Source organism: Haliotis asinina, chromosome 15 (assembly GCF_037392515.1).
Source record: "Haliotis asinina isolate JCU_RB_2024 chromosome 15, JCU_Hal_asi_v2, whole genome shotgun sequence".
Lineage (NCBI taxonomy): Eukaryota > Metazoa > Mollusca > Gastropoda > Lepetellida > Haliotidae > Haliotis > Haliotis asinina.
In genome coordinates, this window is record NC_090294.1 from 45340711 (window position 1) to 45363348 (window position 22638).

The 22638-nt window shown below is 41.7% G+C and overlaps 1 protein-coding gene across 1 annotated transcript; it reads right to left on the reverse strand.

The window, feature by feature from the left end:
* Positions 1-921: 921 nt before the first annotated feature.
* LOC137265316 (cytochrome P450 3A24-like) lies at positions 922-13779 on the reverse strand. The gene is made up of 13 exons (XM_067800685.1): positions 13568-13779; positions 13092-13188; positions 10645-10697; positions 10198-10294; positions 9759-9884; positions 8717-8805; positions 7736-7887; positions 7196-7326; positions 5807-5947; positions 5137-5283; positions 4267-4358; positions 3373-3516; positions 922-1645 (listed from the first exon to the last, which is right to left on the reverse strand). The coding sequence occupies exons 1-13, from the start codon at positions 13624-13626 to the stop codon at positions 1405-1407; spliced, it is 1569 nt and encodes a 522-aa protein (XP_067656786.1). The 5' UTR covers positions 13627-13779; the 3' UTR covers positions 922-1404.
* Positions 13780-22638: the final 8859 nt, after the last annotated feature.

A 22638-nucleotide genomic window follows, 5' to 3' on the forward strand; every position in this document is an offset into this window, starting at 1 on the left:
AACGAATATTCCAATGTTATTATAATCATGGTTCCATAAACTTGAATGAACATAGTCTATATTCTAGAAACCACAACTCAGTCTTTGTTACTTTTTTTACGTGTCATTGTAACCCAGTGGTACATGGCTCATAATATCCACCACTGGTTTATCTGACTTTCCTCAAATTATTGGACCTTTGTTGCATTCGGAGTTAAATAAAAACAAACGAATTCGGGTTTACTATGAACAAGACCTAAGAGTGCAACATTATTACGCGAGCGTAGTTTACCAAAGGGGCAGGAGCGTAGTTTACCAAAGGGGCAGATAGGCTAGCTACTGATTGCCTTTATCAGTAAGACTGTAGATAAGTTATCAACTGTTCGAATTTCGTGTCCAGACACGACAACTGACAGAACGCGGTGAGAGAGTTGAAACATCGCTGTGTGTGTAACGCTGAGTTGACATCACATATTTTACCCATGTGGGGAATCAAACACGGTCTTAGGCGTGACGAGAGAACATTTTAACGATTAGGCCACCCCAACGCCTAATGAATGTTTGAGTGTAAGCGTTCGTCCTATCTTTTGCAACAACACAGCAGGGAATGTCAAGATGTAGTTAACACATGACATCTGGGAATCGAACACACTGCGTGACGAGATACCCACTGGGCTAACTCCTGACTGTAGTTTAATGCATAGACTTGCACAAGTCTCTCATGTAAACATTAATAGCATCAATGATAATTTTTAAAAACTATAAATAATATCTTGGTGTTCACTTGTCTAGATTTGCCTCGTTCAATAATCGAAATACTATACATCTATGAGCTCTGCGTTCAGTACAGCATGGACGCAAGGTTAGGCAATGCACATTAGGATACAACCTGCATTGCGTATACTGCATTGCGTTTCCATCAACATAAATAAATAAGATAGGCTGACTTTAATACTCCGTGGACTTTTATTGATATAAAACTCTCAACAAATGCAATAGTGTAACAGAGTAAGATGACTAGAAGATGATCTGTGTAAAGGTGACAGATGATGCTCTGCCTTGTGTCGGACAACTAAAGAATGACGGCACACGCTGACCGACACAAGTATGTTACAATGACAAAAGGTGGGATCTGCCCCAGCATCGCAGAACCCTTTGGCACAGTGTATCAACACCTGAGTTCTCTGCTTATCTCACATGTGCTTTCTTGAGTACATACACACGTCAATTGAATCCACTGAATTCAGCAGAATCATCTGCAACAGCTCTCGAACGTTTCTGGATCTTCCCTCGAAGCACAACCGCCTCGCTCAAACACTTCGGGCAGTGGACGAACAGGTGAACTGTAAGAAAGTTCGGGACTGAGGTCAAGGAGTCCTGGGTGGACTTGCATAATGTCTGAACGACCTTCAGCAAGGTAGAAGTTCAGCTACGTCTCTTTGCTGTCAGATGAATGCCGTTCTTGGGACAGACTGTCGCGCCTTCGATAAGCTGCAACGGCGCTGTCATGTCATCAGACAATGCAAATTTAAAGTTCCTGATAAGTTCAACTGTTGCTGTCTTTGCTTGAAGGAGGGCGAATCGGAGCCCTGCACACATCCTTGGTCCCCCGCCAAATGGCATCCATGCCATTGGATGGCGATCTTTTTGCCTTTCAGGCGCAAATCTGGAAGAAATAGCTAGTGTTAATAACATGTATGTCTGCACTTTAATTGCATTTGCAACGCGAGTGAGTATGATTTTATGCCGTTTTTAAGCAATCAGGACACCAGAAATGAGATTCTTGCACTTATGGAGAGTCGAACCCGTGTTTTAACCTTGACGTGCAAACGCTTTTGCCACTAGGTTACCCCACCGCTCATATGGAACTTGAAATAAGTTGTCTCGTTTTTTTTCAGTGTCATTTTAAAAGTTGAGACGTAAATGATAGAACAAAATTTTATGGATAACAACTTCTTTATTTCCTGAGTGCTGTTGTGAACTGCTGCGTCTCTTGCACGGAGCGGATAACTTGTTTGGGTGGCATTCAAACATTTGTCTCGTGAAACTACAAAGATTAACTTCATTGAAACATTCTATTGTCCTGTAACTTCTTTCGCTTAGCACTGCATGCAAAATGTACTGTCTGACCTATAGTCTGCAATGAAAAAGTCCCGATAAATTTCACTTTAAACAGAAGTAAATAAAATAAAGTGAAATTGCGAATCCTCATAATTTTACCTTGCCAACTGAACATTTAAATATCAGAATTTTATTCAGCTTAGTTATTTAACAATCATAGATTCAGATCTCTATAGTTGGTATGTATTACAAGGGGTTAAGGGCAGTAGTTGGAACAGTGAAACAAATGTACGTGCGGTACGTGATGAGCATTAATTTAGACTATCCCACTTGTTCTCGATGTTTGATGTCTTGATTTCTCTTTATTTCACTTACGTTTTTTGCTGAATGGTTTTCACTGCAAACAGACTATACCCATTACAGTGTAACTTGTGGCGCCCAAGTAATCATCCTCGTTGTGTAATACACACCCCTTAACCAAGAGACGTTTCCGGCAACTGTTATATTAACTGCCCAAAGCCATGTATTTATTTAACATTTGAATTCCTGGCTAACTCGTTAAACCCCACGGTCGCGTATTGAAAAGTCACGTCAGACCCAAGTGATTAATTGTTAACAACAACTGTCACCATATATAGCCGTGCCATGAATCATGTCAAATAAAGTGGTGTTATTTATATCGATGGCGCTTGGGTAGACTGCAACAACGACGGTTGTTAATATACATTTTTTTTAAACTCTGTGACTCTTTTCTCAACTGATTTGATAAATGTAACATATGCTAATTTTGGAATTTGATAAATCAGTAAGTTTGGCTTTACGTCGTGTATCTCTATGTATCAGAAAGATACGTTAGCGAAGTTTAATCTTAAATCTAATCTGACAGGATCGAAGTTGTTGAGAGTGAGGGGGCACTTTTTGGAGGCACGTAGATCGTAAATGTTACGTTTCCAAAACCAACGGGCTTGGAATACAATACTGCGAACAGATGTAGAATCTATGTTGCTCATTGGACATATTCCGAAATTTCAGTCTGAGATAAGCGGATCCTGTCTCATCTAAGGCATGCAACTCTCATTAACGAACAGCGCCTTAGACGTCTTGTTCGCTTCCTCAAAAGTGACAAATTTACGGATTATGAAATACGATAGGGTCCAATCCACAAAGCATTCGTAACGTTAGGACTTGTCGTAACTGTACGGTCACTTTCGCCCTACGAGTGTCGTAGCGCAACAAACCCTTCGAAATACCTTTTGAAACTACGTTTGGTCTATATACGACAATATACTGAATCAACATTGCTACAATAAATAGATATATGGGTTGGCTGACCTTTCAGGTTGAAACTCCTCTGTGTCAGGACCCCACAGGTCCTCCCTCCTGTGTAAACTCCACACATCAGCCTGGACCAGCATGCCCTTGGGTATCGTGATGCCCTCCACAACGGTGGTCTCCCGACACTGCCGGGCAATCACACTGTAAGAAACATTAACACTGTATTTGGGCTCTTATCAGAGTGCGTGAGTGAGTTTTACGCCGCATTTAGCAATATTCCAGCAATATCACGGCGGAATCACAAGATATGGGAATCGTCCTTATCGGAATTACCTTCTCATTTTCGACATAAAATGAACCATAGATCGAAATTTAAAAGAAGTTGTAATAGATAATGAATAAAAACTTCATAAAATATAATAATTTGTAATAGTTGAAAAACTGAAACTAAATCCTGAAATAATTACGTTCACATTCTACGAACTAATAATTCATGACGATGAGATATATATTTGCTCGACCGCTTATCAGTTCCTCGCGACCCATTTTTTTATTCACACAATTTTCATAACCTGTTTTTTATATCCATCCTTCAAGTGTATAAATGACGCCTCCATTTACCATTCCCGAATTGAGTCAGCATAGAGGTGGAGGGGAAATATCGCAAAGCCTTCCCACACCAGGGTATTTTAAGGTCATAAAAATGCGAGTCCTTAACGAGACAATATAATAATAGAATGTAGACTAATGGGCTATTATAATAAGCAGTAAAATGATTAAATATTTTCCATGTCCCGTTTTTAAATATAATTCTTGTCATTAACGGGAGATTTAATGTCGATTATTTACAACCTGGGTAGAAAGGCATAATCCTACATGCGCCATCTTGGCTGACGTTTGACAAGAAGATCCATATCTAAAGTCTTCTTATTGTATTTAGTTAAAAGTTACCTGCTTGCAACAACATATTTTCTCAGTGTCTCCTTAATAACCTGGTCGAGGTACGTTAAACTGCGGACGTTGTCGTAGCTGGGAACGTCAGTCTGTGTAGAGAGATAAGGAGACATCATTTATATGTACACGTATATATCGTCAGTGAGTGAGTGAGCATATTTTTTTTCACTAAGCGTTTAGCAATATTCTAGCAATATCACGGCGGGGACACCACAATGATGTCTAAGCAAGACGTGGAGAGATTTGGACGACCGCCTGTGTCGCACAATGCGGAGAGGAGAGAGTACGTAGTGTTCGATTCCCTTTTTCACACCAAAGACATACAAAGAGTGAGTGAGGTTAATTGTACGCCGCACTCAGCAATATTCCAGCCACATGGCGGTGGTATGTATATAAGCGATTCTGGACCGACATTCCAGTGATCAACAGCATGAGCATCAATCTGCGCAATGGGGAACCGATAACATATGTCAACCAAGTCAGCGAGCCTGTCCACCCCATCCCGATAGTCGCCTCTTCCGACAAGCATAGTCGCCTTTTGTGGCAAACATGGGTTGCCGAAGACCCATTCTACCCCGGATCTTCAGGGGTCCACATAAAAAGATACTACTTGTTATTTCCCTGCCTTACACTTGGTATTAAGGGGATTTAACAAGAGCCAAGTTAAACTGCAGCATGGTATAACATGACATAATCCCCATACGTTCCTAACCAGCCATATACGCACGCACGCACGGGCACGTTATAAGTGCATTAATCTTTCAATGGACACAACCTCCACCTAACCTGAAATACTTGGATGTTGGACTAGTGAAGCTTTTTTTCGACATACGTTCATTTCCCTTAGATGCCATGGTTTCTGCTTACCTTATTTGGATATTGTCTTTGGATTTCGTCAAATATATCCTCTTGCACGTCTGGATTGCGCGCCAGTTCATAGAATATGTAGGCCAAACTGGTGCTGGTGGTCTCGTAACCGGCCAGAGTAAACAGGAGCGCCTGGGATACGATCTCCTGAAACGTTAACAATTGTTTACGGATTAATGAGTGAGTTTAGTTTTACGCCGCTTTTAGAAGTATTCCATCAATATCGCGGCTGGGGGCGTTTGGTGAGAGTCGGTTTGCTTTGACGCTCCTGTGTAGTCCAGTTAGTAAAGGTTGATGGTCCATTTCATAGGCTGAATTGAGTGAGTTACGGTTTTAAGTCACATCCGCAATATCTCAGTCACATCGTGACTGAATCAAATTCATAGGCAAAAGTGATCGTGGCTATTGTAGTTAAGATTGTTGCAAGACTGTTATAAAACACGGGAGTTACAATCTTCTTAGAGCTGAGACATGTGATGTTCTGGTGAAATTCACAATCACGATCACGGTGCTGACAAACCCGGATTCGAACCTACGATCAAGTTTTTCCATACCCAAGGGAGGTCATTCTGAACAGTGAATTTCACTGTCTCGGTAACACTTTCAATGTAATTAATCTAATCAATTTAGTTTTGAAAATATATTGCTAATGAGAGTATACTTCGCATACCTTGTTGGAGAGTGTTTTAGCAATGCTTTGATCTGCGTTGCTTTGACTCATTTCAAATCCCCTGTCAGCCTGTTTCTCATATGGAAAGCATCTACCCTTGAATCTGGCCTTCATCATCAACTGGAGCATGTCCTCGCCGTCCTGCGACAATGAAACAACAGATTTAGTGACAAACGGTTCATTTACCGTGTACTGTGAAGGTTCAGGATAGTATATTGGCCAGGTGGTCAGGCTCGCTGACTTGGCTGACGCATGTCATCGGTTCCCAGTTGGGCGGTTAATCACTGGATCGTGTGGGACAGACTCGATTATTTACAAACCGGAGCTATGTAGCTGGTTTATTGCTGAGTGCGGCGTAAAACTAACACGCTCTTATTTACCTAAGGACCATGTTAGGCTATAACATTCCCAAAAAAGCCGGATGGAAGAGAAAATAAACCGGTTCTGGGGCTGCGAGACTGAGTAGGATCATGGGTGTTCAGTCATCGAAAGGGTATATATTCCTTCTGGAAGGGTGTAATCGTGGGTTCAAATCCCAGTTCGCACTGACGTTAGCATTACAGCCCTAATCGAGTGTTCCGCAAAAGTGGTAAACGTCCACGTGAGTAACTGAATTTAGTATTACGAGCCTTTTAGCAATATTCCAGCAATATTTACACTACTTACACTGGTTTTACACTATAGTACCGATGTGAAGAATCGAACCCGGGTCTTGGGCGACAAGCGAATGATTTAACCACTCGGCTACCCCACCGCCCTTCAACGTCTGTGGCCTGATAACTTGCTGTCTTCCTTACACATCAAGCTAACACGCCGTCATAATATTGTCTAAAGCCACGTTCAACCACACTCACTCGCACACTCACATTGAGTGTAAATATCTCCCCACAAGTGAAATGTTCCACAAAACGGGAAACGCAGTCCAGGTCTCAGACTCAAAGCGGATATATTTTTCTGATAAGGAAAAGGTTGCATATATGAGGTCAGTTTACCGAGTGTGACTATGTTCGCTGCTTATAGTGATCAGTATTTCAAGACATATAGGCAGCCATAATGAACTAGCATGACGACTTAGAATTGGCCTCACATATTGTAATCATGGAGGAGCCTGAATCAGGCTGGCTCTCCCGCAATACTACCTGACGCTTTCGTGAGTGAGTTAGGTTTTACGTTGCTTGTAGCAATACTCCAGGAATATTACAACGGGGAAACCAAAATGGGCTTCACACACTGTACCCATGTGGGGAAACGAACCCGCGCCCTTGTTAAAACGAGCAAAAGCTTCAACCGCTATGCTACTCCACTACCACAGTCGCTTTAAGCGAGCACCAGGTGCCCAATCCCCACTGGCTGAGCTATGAACTGTTTATTGAGTATATGTGAACTTACAAAATCAGTTGACTTCCTCTCTTCTATGACAGAATTGATCTTCTCTTCAAGCCAGAAGAACGGATTAAACTGGATGTTTCTCAAGAAGTAGTATATAAATATCCATAAGGCGTGGAGGGCGGGAAACAGAACTGGAAAGAAAATATAACTATATAATCCCATGAAATCCCAGCAAGCAAACAACCTCTTTCTACAGTTCGCCTAGACAATAAAGACAAAAATCCGCGTATTCAATTCTAACTCATGCATCAAACGTCAATACCAATGATTAACTAGTCGCAGCTATCGGACGAAAACAGGGCCCTTCTGCTCGAAACGTTCGTAGCCCTAAGAATTCATAACGTTGATCATCGCCAGAGTGTTAAGAACGGGCTTAATAAGTACGTAGGGCTATAAACGTTTCGAGAATAGCTAACCAGGTTCCGCTTTTCGTAAATAGCAAAATAGCAATAAAATTGAATATATGGATCGCTTAACATAAGTAGTGACACCGGGTGTTCGCGTATAGTGTTCCACAAAGACGTGTTTGTTTATACGTACATCCCATCAGAAACAGCAGTGGACGCTTGGTGGTGTCTTCTATTACACCATGGCAGTGTTTCAGGAAGGGGTCGTTAGGGTTCTGAAGGGCCCTTGTCTCCAAGTTGAATGCACAGTGGCAGATGGTGTCGAGTGTCAGGCGCTGAAACTGTCTGTAGATACACAATGTCGTTTAGAAAAGTATCAAGAGACACATTTTTTTATTTGTGATGCCATTTTGTCAGTAAAGTACAGAGTCTAGAACCAATTGGGATTCAAACTCATGGTCTCAGGGTCATGCACCTAACTGCCAGCACAAAATGTCAAGCCACCAGTCACAGCGGCTTCAGCTAAACACGGAAGTCTGACAATTGGTAGTCGTGATTTGTCTGAAACTTTGTTGAATACCATTTTATGCATATTGTCCGTCCTTTCAGAACTGCATTAAAATTGTGTTTGTGCTCTCCACAATGTACATGTGATAAAAGCGAATGATTAACTTGTCACTTGGCTTAGGTCATGACAGAGGTCATCTTAGAAGGAAAGTCCGGAGCAATCAAGATGTTAAGCGTTCACCTCTTTAACGAATGACATGGTCATGGTGCTTATACAAACCTAAACACGCAGTCAGGAGGAATAGTGGACTCGAACACACCCAGGTAGAGTGAGTGAGTTGGGTTTTACGCCGCTTTTAGCAATTGTTCAGCAATATCATGGCGGGGGAAACCAGCAATGGGTTTCAAACATTGTGCCCATGTAGGTCTTAACCTATCATAACAGACACATGTAGCATCATTTAGGAAAGTCAAAGTCGGCGCCTTAGGCAGTTTGTCCTACCCTGCACCCACCCATCCCACAGTGGAATATGTAAAAGTACAAGGTTAAAAGATACACTTAGTATACATAGATACCTTGGCAATACAATTTTTGATATAGTCGGTAGAGCGTAGAATAAGGACAAAAGGTTAATTCACCGTTATTGTGACCTCAGAAAACACTTACTCATGAATGTTGAAGGTAGCGTCTCTGTCGCATTCACCTCCCACGTTGCCGACGAGGTTATTGACACATTGGTTGATGACTGGAGACATCTGGAAACCAACAAAACCAACAAAACCCTAACACATCGACTTTGAAGACAATGACACTCAGCAGTAGTTTGTTTACTAACACACATCAGTAACGCCAGCGTCTTGAAATAACTGAGTCAAGACCTGAAAATGACTATTCGTGTCATTAGGTACTGTGTAGTAGCACGTGAAACAACAACAAAGTATTTTTTTTTTTCTTCTTCTTTTTTTTTCTCTTCCTCCTCACCAACCTTTCGTCAAATCGCCTCTAGCGACAACCACGGGTGAGTGGGGACCAATTCTAACTCCGAATCCTCGGTGGAGTGAGCCAAGGTTGGTATATCTGACCCTTTCCGTTTCCTGTCGCATTTGTTTGTAACCAAGAGCGATGTGTGTCACGATATAGGTCTAGTTCTTTAAGAGTTGTCAAGTTGTTTACTTCAGAAGAAGAGGCTGAATGGGGGGATGGGAAGCGGTGGATGAGGAGCGGATGCCTGCCATACAGCTGCCTCTCACTGACATAATTGTGATGCCTCACACTGGGAACACGTTATTGCCTGTTCCCATTATTTGAGAACTATTTGTTGGTTCGGTAAAGTAATCAAGGAAAACGTTACAATAAAGACCATATAGTATTGTAATGCTGCATATGGTATAAGTGACATTAGGATGTCTTAGTGGACAAGTCACTGAGATTTGAACTCACACTCTCAGAGTCAGGCAGCTAATGGCCAGCACACAAAGTCTGCAATCTAACCCACTCAGCCACCGATACTGTTTAATCGTACAGATCTAATGAAATCATTTTGAATAGTATCAGTTTCAAAGTATCCCCTATGTAGTTATGCATTAATGAACATTTCCGTCGCAATATATTTCGTTCACACACAAGAGAATGACTTTCTAAAGTTGTCGATAATGGCGGTTTGATCTTTACCAAATGTTTTCAATCCTCACAAAGAAAGGTTACTCACCTTCCTCATTTTAGCAGAGCTGAAGGCAGGGTTAACGATTGACCTCAGCCTCTTCCAACGTTCCCCTCGAGCAAAGAACATATGGACATCTTCATCCTTATCCGGGTCAACCTGCACCGGAAATACCTGAAACATCAAAGTACCGACAGTTGATTGCAGGTGTTGCAAGAGATCGATGACAATCGTAACCAGTCATAGATGATATATTGATTGCAGGTGGAATTCCACAGGTGTAGACTAAACAAGGGTTTGTTATCGTTATCAATGAGCAAAAACGATTTACTTTTCATATAAAATTTCTAAATTATGACAATATGGATAATTATGTACTTTGATGTTCCATTTTGTACAGAAATCGCCTGAATAGTTTTCGTCCTTTGATGTGACGGTTTTAGTTCATTGCTTAACAGGGGACGCCATATCAAAATGTCTCCTTCACCTTTCGTGCATGGAACTTGCTAAACTGTTTAACGAACACCTGGTGAAGGATCTCTGTGTCAGATGTGACTAGGACAGGGGTTGGTCCTTCAAAATACCTGTAACAAAAATATAATTGATAAGGGAATTATCTTTCGTTTTTGCCTTTGGTATCAGTTATATTCTTCACTGGCAATTTTAAATTCGTCGATGTCAATTCAACAACAATTGATGCAGCAATTAGAGAAGTGCTAACTAGTGGATAGAGAAATGGGTTTTAACTATAACAATAATCACTGTATGAATGTTTTCATTGCTATGATATCCATATAGTTTCAATATTAAAGTTAGGTTAGTGAGTGAGTTTATTTTTACGCCGCTTTCAGCAGTATTCCATCAATATCAGGTGACACTAGAAATGGACTTCACACATTCTACCCATGTGGATGGATTTGAAGTAATTAAATACCCGTAAGTAGTTCCGTATGTCTTCGTCCACTCTTGGTATATTTCATGGAAACTCTGAAAATATCGAATTCTTTATTAATACAGAAGTAATTGGAGCTGTGTATCTTCTGCGGGACTCGGTGGTGTTCCTCGGTGAAAGATTCAGGTGTACAGTGATCTTCAGGAAACCATGTTTTCTTAAGAGGCGTCTAACGTGAACGATTGGTCAGACTCGATTGATACATGTCATCTTATCCCAGTCGCATCGACCGATGATCATAGTGTCGTCAATCACTGGATCATGTTGTCGATTATTTACAGGCTGGATCATTGCGTGCGGCGTTAGACACCAAACAAACTGAATGGTTGCCATGAAAGCATATCGATTGCACACAACAAATGATACAATAGCGACAGACTATATCGATTACAGTATATCAGACAACCTTCATATATATGAAATCAACAAGGTGAAGGTAACGGTATAACATTCAAGTTGTCAATAATCATGTTTCTTGTGTTCTTATTAGTGTCGGTGCACCTGTTTCAATCCAACAGTCGTTAAAAAATTACCTGCTCATTCTATTTGATCATGTGGTGGGGGTTTTTTTTTGTCCGACGTATCTATTTTCATGTCGCTCCGCAGTGATACCCGTATTGACAGAATACATTAGACAACCGTGAATAGAATTCGTCCCAAATTACAACCTCCCATCTCATTCAACAGAGGCAGTGTGGCGATGTAGGTATACATTGTGTGTTATTTCTGAAAATACCCTTCACCCACACAACGGAACGTGTGTATGCTCTAGTGGACATGTTTATAGTTCAGGATGACACACCCAGTGTTGAAAAGACTCCGCCGCCCACGCGCTTGAATATTCAGCTCTCAGCACAAACTCAAAGTATGTGTTTATCTATGAGTGACAGTGTGCCTATGTATGTATGTATGTATGTATGTATGTATGTATGTATGTATGTATGTATGTATGTATGTATGTATGTATGTATGTATGTATGTATGTAATGTATGTGTGTGTGTATGTATGTATGTATCTATGTATGTATGTATGTATGTGTGCGCGTGCGTGCGTGCGTGCGTTTATGTGTGCGCGCATGCATGTGTGTATGAGACAGCGAACCACAGCACATGGATTAGACACGAATATGGGGCGACGAGACACAATACATGAGCTAGACATGTATATAAGATGGCGAGACAAAATACAATGGTCGGACACGTATTTGGTACAACACACACAGTACAAGGGCCAGACATGTGTATAGGACGGCGAGACACAATACAATGGTCGGACACGTATTTGGTACGACAACACACACAGTACAAGGGCCAGACATGTGTATAGGACGGCGAGACACAAGACAAGGGTTAGACACGTGTTTAGGACGACGAGACACGGTAGAAGTATCAGACACGTATGTGGCACGGCGAGGCACAGTTCAAGGATCTGACAGAGGACCGCGAGACAAAGTTCACAGGTTCGACACGTATATTGGATGACGAGACACAGTTCACAGGTCAGACACGTGTATTGGACGACGAGACAAAGTTCACAGGTCAGACACGTGTATTGCACAACGAGACACAGTTCACAGGTCATACACGTGTATTGGACGACGAGACACTGTTCACAGGTCAGACACGTGTATTGGACGACGAGACAAAGTTCACAGGTCAGACACGTGTATTGGACAACGAGACACAGTTCACAGGTCATACACGTGTATTGGACGACGAGACACTGTTCACAGGCCAGACACGTGTATTGGACGACGAGACAAAGTTCACAGGTCAGACACGTGTATTGCACAACGAGACAGTTCACAGGTCATACACGTGTATTGGACGACGAGACACTGTTCACAGGTCAGACACGTGTATTGGACGACGAGACAAAGTTCACAGGTCAGACACGTGTATTGCACAACGAGACACAGTTCACAGGTCATACACGTGTATTGGACGACGAGACACTGTTCACAGGTCAGACACGTGTATTGGACGACGAGACACTGTTCACAGGCCAGACACGTGTATTGGACGACGAGATACTGTTCACAGGCCAGACACGTGTATTGGACGACGAGACACTGTTCACAGGTCAGACACGTGTATTGGACGACGAGACAGTGCAAGGTTCTGCAGGGTATGTTATGTCACCAGGGAGGAAAGACAGGTCATGTTTATGTACGGAGAGATTGTCGACCCAGATGTCTTCGCACACGGTGTACCCAGGTAGCTGAATACTGATAAAGGCCTGCAGTTGACGCCATACAACCCATATGGTATTATCAACTGAAGCCTTGAGACACACAATGTAATTTTATGTGACCTGAAGTTAAGAAACCCAACTTTGACAGGTCACAATATAGCGCAGCGTTACTCCTAGCTACTTCAAATGAAACATGCAGTGTCATGCTTTCAGTGAATGAGTCAAATATGCATACCTTTGTTTTCAGTGATAGTAAATTCCCAAAGAGGAAGTTAGGCTCCGGTCCGGGGATCCCCATGTTTTTAAACACCCTCATCTGCTGCCGCCGAATGCTGAAAGACAAACTTCAATGAGAAAAAGGTACAACAGTTTAAAACTGTTATGACATACCCATCAATTTCAAAACTTCGATACAGGCTAATCAGAAAATTACAACCTTCCGGGCGATTACAACTGTGAACACTAAAAAGTAATAATAAACAGGTTAATATATTTATTTATGATTTCATAATCCGGACACTTATTAGTCTGGACTATTCAGATAAAACACAAATTAAAAGAGCTTAACCGTTTAGTTACAGTTCATCAAGGGAAGACAATTTATAACAGTACTGCTACAAGAATGTTATGGAATACATGCTATGACAACAACGTGCGCTACACTTGAGTAACATGGGCGTCTAAACATATATTCAATAATCGATGACTCACCAGTAAAAGATTGCGCACAGCACGGCAGCCACGGAACCCAATATAAACGTTATAGCCATTGCGATGTCTTCGAGCTATCTTTACTTTACCGACTCATAATCACTTTACAAGACTCAGTGCTTACATGTATTTATACCCTCGTGTCGACATCTTGGCCAATCAGCATCGAGCCAACAATACAACGACTACACCAATCCCATGCAAGCTACGGTAAAGACACGCGAAAAGATCCAGATCATTTCATTCAAGACGATAGGATTATATCTCCCGTTATTAAATGTATCTAGTTCACACAAGATCTTCACGTAAAAAATAGTCACCGGATACCGACAATTCCGTGCATTACATACCAAAACAGGTTTGCTCTTTCTTTTTTTCAAAAGAGATTGTAGTGAGATCGGTGTACATGCATACAGTGCGGGTGTTGGAGTTATCAACGAATTTAATCGTGTACTGTATAGAGGATCGGTGTTTATTTTAAAAACGCGGCGAATCTCATTATGTCAGAGATATCTAAATTTCTGAAACGTACAAAACTGCCTGACATTTGAATTCAGTCACAAAATCGCCCATTTAATATCATTTACATGGCAACAGCTACACCTTACAACGATAAACATTAAATTAAAAACTTTTCAGAAATTGATTTATATGCTACCACACCTGCACACCTAAATAATATTTTCAAAATACTGAATATTAAATTTCTATAATGATAAAATATTATGTTAAATGCGTCAGCTGGGTATCCTTCAGAACATCCTATGGTAAATTCACTTAAGGAATTTCTTAGCGTAGAATCCAGCTAATTAAAAATCGGGGGCAAACTCAAAGCAGATTATGGAAAAAAATATCCTACTGTTATTGCCGATGTTTAGGAATCACGGATGATAGACTAAATATCTCCATACATAACTATCACGTTATAAATATGCATTTTCCTCGAAGTCCCTAAGACTATCAAACTGTATTGAATATTAAAAAGAATGCTGATATAGCTTTTTGCGATAATCATTCACCCTCAAACCGATCGACTCAGGTTTGTAGTTTACTGTGAAGATACTGATAGATAGATATATGATGTATGAACTCTTCAGGACACTTCCATTCATTGTAACCATAGCAATCACCATTTATTGATGGTGCTTTCATGCATGTCGGATTGTCCTCATTGCTGGAATAGTCCAGAACCTATGACCTCTCGAGGATAATACGCGAAAACTAACTGCATAATTTACGTCATACCTGTTGTTGTTGATGATGTTGTTTGATGATGGTGTGTAACAACACCCCGCCCCAAAGCACGCATAACGTCAGGTTGCATGTCTCTCTACGTCATCAAGACCATCCAATACAACTGCAAGTTGATTCTTGTTTACGGGTTTGCAGCTTCTGGTAAACATGTTATTGTAAGCAACTGTTTATGATGGAGATATCGATTGGTATTATTGCCTGTTAGGTTCGCACTATAGGTGAAAAGCAATCGAGGACTTGGGTCGAAACTTAACACTCGAAGCCAGGACAAGCATCTTTAGAATGGAGCATTGACGTCGTGTGGTGTCGAATCGGTAATTAACTTGCAATACACTAAGTGCGTTTATTCAATACGATATACCAACTTGTAAACAACATCTGTAGAAACCTGTGCTCGTATGGAATGCCGACCTTGGACAGCGGCCACGTGTAAGAAGCATTATCCTTCCATTCCAAAATGAAACGTGTGCGTGGTGTCAAGATTAGCTTGCAGTAAAGTCAACAACAGGTTAAAAAGATTACGTTTCAAACCGGAGCTAGGAGTCTAGATACTGGGGAACTCACATGCATATTGACGATTAGGCTGGGTGTTATTTGCAAATGTATTGAGGTTGTGACCCAGTTTCAAGCACAAAACTGGATGTTGTTACTCGAATGCGCTATCTATTAAATCGGAAGAGCAGTTTACGCGCAAATGAAGCATACGGCTTCGGTATGACGCAACATACACGTACATTTGGGGGCATCATCGAATACTGTGCCAATAAATTTAAGTGCACTGGTTGTAAAGGTCTACACAACAGGTTCGTATGAATGGGGAACACTCATAGAATGGGCATAAGCATTATGACGTAAAGAAAGCCATACAGCATCAATGAACTCTAAGAAACGCCCCTAATAAACACGTACAGCAGTGTGGGTGATTGAGTTTAGTTTTACGCTGCCATTTTACTCGGCAATATCCCAGCTATATGGCGGCGGTCTGAGTTTGAACCGGGCAGTCCAGTGATCAACAACATGAGCATCAGTTTAGGTAACTGGGATACGAGTGAGTTTACTTTTACGCTGCACTCAGCAATATTCCAGCTAAAATATGGCGTCGGTCTGTAAATAATCGAGTTTGGACCAGACAGTCCAGTGATCAACAAAATGAGCATCAATTTACGGGATACGATAAGTGAGTTTAGTTTTAGGCCGCACTCAGCAATATTCCACCTTTATAGTGACGGTGTGTAAATAAAAGAGTCTGGACCAGAAAATCCTGTGATCAACAGCATAAGTATCGATCTACGCAATGGGGATGCGATGACATGTGTTAACCAAGTCAGCGAGTCTGACCACCCGATCCTGTTAGTCGCCTCTTACGACAAGCACGGGTTACTGAAGACCAACCATAACCTGGACCTTCACCTGTATGTGAGGGACAAGATGGGTCTGGTTAACTCCTTTTTATATGAAGGCGTGTCTTCTTATAGGTGGGAGGAAAACCCGGAGTAACACATGTCTCTTTCAATTAGGTGCAACCAATGAGCGCACGTACAAGTAGGAAACCTTGACTCTGTGTCCTGAACCCACAGTCGCAGCTCCCCTGCACTCACTCACCTATTAGTTTTGTAGGTGGCGTCGACGTGATTAAGGCGTTCGCACATCGCACTGAAAACCCGAGTGCGATTCCCCACATGATCATATACAAATTCTGGATATTGCTGACATAATTGCTAAAAGCGACTTAAAACAAAGCTCACTCACGTGTCTGTTATTTTTCTAATTCATGAGGTCAAGATCCTCAGCTGGAAAACGAAGTTTGATCTCCGATACATATATTCAACATAAAAACACTTTTCAACATCGGTGGTGTTTCGCGAACGTCAGTGCATCTCACGGGCATTTTCTAAAAATGGAGGCTACTCCCCTGATGAGCATGCCTTGTATGTTCGACTCTTAGCTATTTTGTTTCTGTTTTGCCTGTTTCTTGTTCACGCCGCGCTCGCCAATATTCCAGCTATACGGCGGCGGCCTGTGAACAGGCGAGTCTGAGCCAGATAATCATGTGATTGACATCAGGGGTATCGACCTGCGCAATTCTGTTTCAACTAAGTTAGCGAGCCTGACCACCCAATCCTGTTAGTCGCATTTTACGACAAGCATGGGTTACTGTAGACTAGTCATACGGACCCAGATGTTCTCATGTTCCCGAAGGAGATCAGTAAAATATATAGATAGTTAAAGAGACGCGTGACTAGGGAATAATGAAATATGACTTCAAGGTCACTTCCAGAAATACATGATTGTTTCTGTGATTTCGTCTTCAATGCACACATTGTTTGTGCAGAGCAGGCCTTCAGCAACCCATGCTTGTCATAAGACTAAAGGGAAAGGATTGTCAGAGTGACTTGGCTGATACGTGTCATCGGTTCCCAAATTGCTCAGATTTATGCTCATGCTGTTGATCACTGGATTGTCTGATCCAGACTCGATTATTTACAGACCGCAGCCATATAGCTGGAATATTGTAAAATGGAATAGCGTAAAATTAAACGCACTCACTGTTTGTGTGTCAGGTGCCCGTGTGAAAAAGCAGGCCCAACGTTTTCTTTCAGTTCTTGGCTCAAATAACATATTTCACAATTTATTGCTTAGTCGAGTAAAGATAGGTGTCTGTTCTGCAAGTCCACGGCGACAGAGGACGATCGATTTCTATGACTAGGCATTCAATTAGACAACCTTGAAGCAGATTGATTTGACGTCTGTTCAATATCCCCCCACGCATTGTGGGCGATTCTCGTGCGGATCGCACTGATCGGTGTTCAAGGGGTTAACCAATTCATTAATCAACCATCTTATCGATTTCTAGATGCACATCTGTTAATGACACTATTTCAAATAGATCCTTTCCAAGATCAATTTAATTTACTGCACAATGGACCAGTGTACGACACTCGACTATTCTTTTCCTCAACTCCGATCTAATTATAGTTTAACGGTAGCGCTCGTAGAGCAGAGATGCTAATGTCGAGCACCAACAAAGACAAGACTTGCATGATTAATAATGTCTGAACGGAAGATAGGTGGTTGGGTAGCTTAGTGGTTAAAGCGATCGCTCGTCACGCCGGAGACGCGGGTTCGATTTCCATTATAGGTGCAGTAAGTGAAACTCATTTCAGGTGTCCCCCGCTGGAATATTGCTAAAACCTGCCTAAAACCACACGCGTTCACTCACTGGATGTAACGACAAAAGTAGTGGACAATGTCTGTTAACCACTTGACCACTTGGAATAATCTGGAGACGTTTACAGCATAAGGTATTTGTGAATGGTCGGTAGCATTACTTTAGCAAGGCATGTGTTGCAATAAGGTTAGGCTACTGTGGTAAAAGGGCGATAGAAATTTTGTGCAGGAAGATTTGATGACACAGCACAGTTTCCCAATTGCGTGGATAGATGCTCATGATGTTGATCACTGGATTGCCTGTAGAATATTTATAACCGACGCCATATAGCTGGAATGTTGTTCAGTGCGGCGATAAACAACATGAACAAAACCACAATGAAGCCATCATTTTGTTTATGTTGAGTACAAATATCAGACTGTCATGTCATCTTTCCAACTTTCCTGTGACATAATTTGACGACGAAAATGATAGGCCAAAGAAGGCGTGGTCATTTAAGCATCCATACAATCATTACCATCGCGATGACTATTACACCAAGCAGTTTCACTCAGGTGAACGGGATCTAAACTAACGACCCAAGAAAACTAACTTGGCAACTGACAAGAATTAGATTGTTGAACGACATAAGCGTTGTACTTCACCTAAACGTATCCGTCCAAATTCAGTCAACCCAGAATACGAACCCGTATTGTGACAGCACGTTTTTGCTCGGTTGTTTTGAGAAAGTGGTTTTGTAATATGCAATATTAAGATATACCACCACAACATAATCAGGTTAACACGAGGGCAGTGTGAGGAATGTGTGAACGGTGCAAATTGGGGCAACACAGACCTATATCGTAAGAATATTGAACTGCTCCCGTAATACTGTGGTGCAGTGATTCACAATAACAGACTAGACAACTGACACGGAATAGGCAGACCAAAGTGACAAGATTCTCTCCCCCCTCTCCCGCCACCCCTCCCCAATGAAGATCGCTACCTACGCACCTTGCATCTTTCATTTCACTAAGAAAGTGAAATCCCAAATATGACATACGTTGCATCTGCGTAACGTGTTCTTGACCGTGACGTCATCAACGTCTAACGCGTCTGGTCGTGAGATCAGCAGACAGTCAGTAGCAAGAAGACCTAGGGGAGCCAGTATAAGAGCCTTCAGAACCTGCAAGTACTGCTGTTTACAATGAACATCGTCGTCGAAATCTAAGATGGGCAGGGACAGTAAATCGTTGGCGTCGTCATAATTGGCAGCGCCCTCTCCGCCGTCGATAGCAGGTTCTGCATGCTCCAGTCTAAGGGCAGACAACGTGTTTATTGTCGGAGGGGAGAGTCCGCTGTCACGTACACGAGGTCGTAATCTTTGCAGGTAGGATTACTATGGTGTGGGAAGTATTTGTGGTGACGAGTGGGCGCCATTGGTCATCACTGATGGTAACTTGAATGCCACACGCTACAGAGATGAGGCCCTGCGCCCTGACGTGCTTCCATTCCTTCGTCCACAGGGTATCATGTGCCAACACGACATTAAAAGGCCGAATACTGCTAATGTCAAGAAAACTTTCTTAACGCCAACAACGCTCTCCAGTATATAATCCTAAACAGCACCGTTGGGATATCTTGGACAGACAAATTCGACGGGTACAGCAGCCTTTCTTTTGCACGTTTCTTTATTACTGGTGAATCAGTTTCGTTTGGGAGTTTTGGAATATGGACTGATCTGTTGTTTGTGGTAACTGGTACTTTTACTTAGTTTAGAGTAATTTTCTGGATATAGAAACGTACTTGGGATACATACATGTAGTACCCGTGCCGACAGCGCAACCTTCAGACTAATTATTCTCTGGCGTTGATGTTTTCAGTATCACTTATTTGAACAAGAATTATGTCTGAACTTCACAGACAATATCACGCTGACCTTGAAAATTGCGAAACTGGTAAACATGTTTTGAAAATACCAGAGTGTGTATGTAATACCACAAAACATTCCACGTTTTGACGCACATTACTTGCTATGAATATATGATGTAACTGATGATACATTTAAGCCACAAAACCATTTGCTGTAACAACATGAGATTCTTAAACACAAATAGAGTCGTGTAAGATATAGACCACCTTCCTCATTCAGATGTACAGCTCTGTCTGCCCTTTGCCTTCACGTATAATTCAAGTACCGAAGTAGAAAGGTTTACATTGATTTTAATGTTTGAGAAATCAACATAATGTATGTGTCATCTTATTAACAGGAGAATGTGTTTTATCAATATATGGGAAGGAATAAATTCACACAAAAAATCACAGAGTTTCAAAACATATGAATTATGCATAAATGAATAAAATTAATAATTTATTTATGTAAGGCACTAGGCATCCAATTCTGAATACGAAAAAATAATTGAGAGTAAAAAAAATTAATGCAAAATATTTTGTATTTTTTCTTCAAGTGAATTCAGCGTGTCTGACTCAAGTGGACACATTGGTCGCGTCAAGCTGTCAAAGAGAGTACTTTCGTGTTATTCTTTCTTTCGATTGGCATGAAGAACACAAAAGGATCATTCGGCTGGAAGTTTTTGAAATGGGTCTGGGTGGATATCCATATAAAACCCTTTCAGGGTACCTCAGTGGTATATCACAGTCCCACCCCTTTTAACAAATGCGCACCGTGATCGTGATCAAATATCCACGCAGCGATATCTCGTTCCCTATCGAGAGCTTAATTAATATGTCATGTGCTGAGGCGAGCTCTGCTTACACAGATTGGTGTCTTGAGGTATTTTCGTATTGACACCCAATGCAGTTGAGGAATTTTTCGCGATCCATTTCAGTGAGTCTATTTCAGACGACTTCACATCCGATATCCCTAAATAGGACACACCACAAATCGACATCGTGGGGGTTGTCTTAAATTATCAAGGACTGAATTATAAAAGGTTTATAAAATATTTAAAATCTCCTCGGGTGTTCTGGTGTTACATATACCATGTGTGGATCGTTCCTCTACTTCTGTGTTACGCTGTGTAGAAATCTCTTGAACTGATAAGTTATGGAAGGTTTTGTCTTAAATATAAAAGAGTGAACGGGTGAGTTTAGTTTTACGCCGCGCTCAGCAATATTCGACCTATGTGGCGTCGACCTGTATCGAGTCTGGACCTGACAATTCCGGTATCAATAGCATGAACATTGTTATGCGCAACTGGGAACCGATGTCATGCGTCAACCAAGTCAGCAGGCCCGACCACCCAGTCCTGTTAGTCGCCTCTTACAAGCATAGTCGCCTTTTATGGCAAGCATGGTTTGCTGAAGACCTGTTCTACCCCGGATTTTCAAAGGTCAAACATTTTCTTTAATCCGACCTAGAGTTTCCAAACTGCTCCTCAACGTTTAGTCAGTCTTAATTGAAAATCATTCACGTTTGAATTCACCGGGTGTTTTCTATCTGAGTTAAAATAACAAAATTACCATACTGACTTTAATTTTAACTATAGTATCGCATAAACGCTTACAATAAGAACTCAAATAAGATAGGTTGCAAGATTGCCGTTTAACCAGAAGATCTTGGTCCGATTCCTCACATGGGTACAATGTGTGAAATCCCCAGTCGTGATTTTGTTAGAATAATTTTAAGAGCGATGTAAAACTAAACTCACTCACTTGCAAACTTCAATGACACTTTACAATTGGAACGGCTCATCTCCACGATGGGCAGAGCAGGAAGCAGTGGCTTGTTCCACGAGGGTGTCACAGCGAGTGAGACATAGTCAAAATAGGCATAGTCTCAATTATTTCGTGTTCCCTATAGATTTGCCGAGCGGTGTATAATGGAATGGAATGATAGCACACGGAGAAATAGATGACACTGCCTTGCGTTGTCACGGACAGCGCCCTTGGTGTGGGTGGAGAGCAATTTACTGTTCTCAGTCTTAATCAGTTTCTGAAAAGAGAAAATTGTTTACATTTCGGCTGCATGGGAGCCATAAAATTAGCCATGAAGGATAGAGGCCCAATACACTGAAGTTTATATATACAACGTTTTCTTGTATGTGGAATTGACTAACTAAAGTTGGGCCATAGTCGGGAAGAAAGGAGGGGGTGTCTGCTGAGGAAAATGCACTGTTAAGAAAAAGAAACGTAAAACTCAAATATCAATGAAAAATTGGTGTTATTCAACAAAGATACATAAATGAAATTTTGTGGAGCAATGCATTGCCATCTTGTCCAAAGTTTATGAGAATAGCAGCCATCACAGACATTAATGCCGTCCACCAGGTGGTGTTGAAGTCAGTACCTCGTATAGCCACCTCCAGCTGCTACCACTGCCCGATACCTCACGGGTACAGATCGAATCAGTCGTTGGATGTTTTGTTGTGGAATCCTTCTCCGTTCCTCCTGCAGCATGTGGAACAACTGTTGAAGATTTTGTGGTGGATTACGATGTCGACGTACCCGTCTATCGATATCATCACAAAGGTGTTCGTTTGGGTTTAGATACGTGGATCTGGAGGGCCAGGGGAGGGTACTGATGTTGTTTTTGGCCAGGTAGGGGCTTGGCGTTGTCCTGTTGGAAGAGCTGCCGTTGAAGGAACAAGGAGAAGGACTTGCGGATGGAGAATCTGATCGATGTATCGACTGGCCGTCAGATTGCCTT

Bases quoted from the DNA above. Each gene is read 5' to 3' on its own strand.
- LOC137265316 (XM_067800685.1), bottom strand. From the start codon at position 13,626: ATGGCTATAACGTTTATATTGGGTTCCGTGGCTGCCGTGCTGTGCGCA. The intron at 7,888-8,716 runs GTAAGTGTTTTC...GTGTATCTACAG, and splicing joins GCTACCTTCAACATTCATGA to ACAGTTTCAGCGCCTGACAC. The intron at 3,517-4,266 runs GTAACTTTTAAC...TGTTTCTTACAG, and splicing joins AAATATGTTGTTGCAAGCAG to TGTGATTGCCCGGCAGTGTC.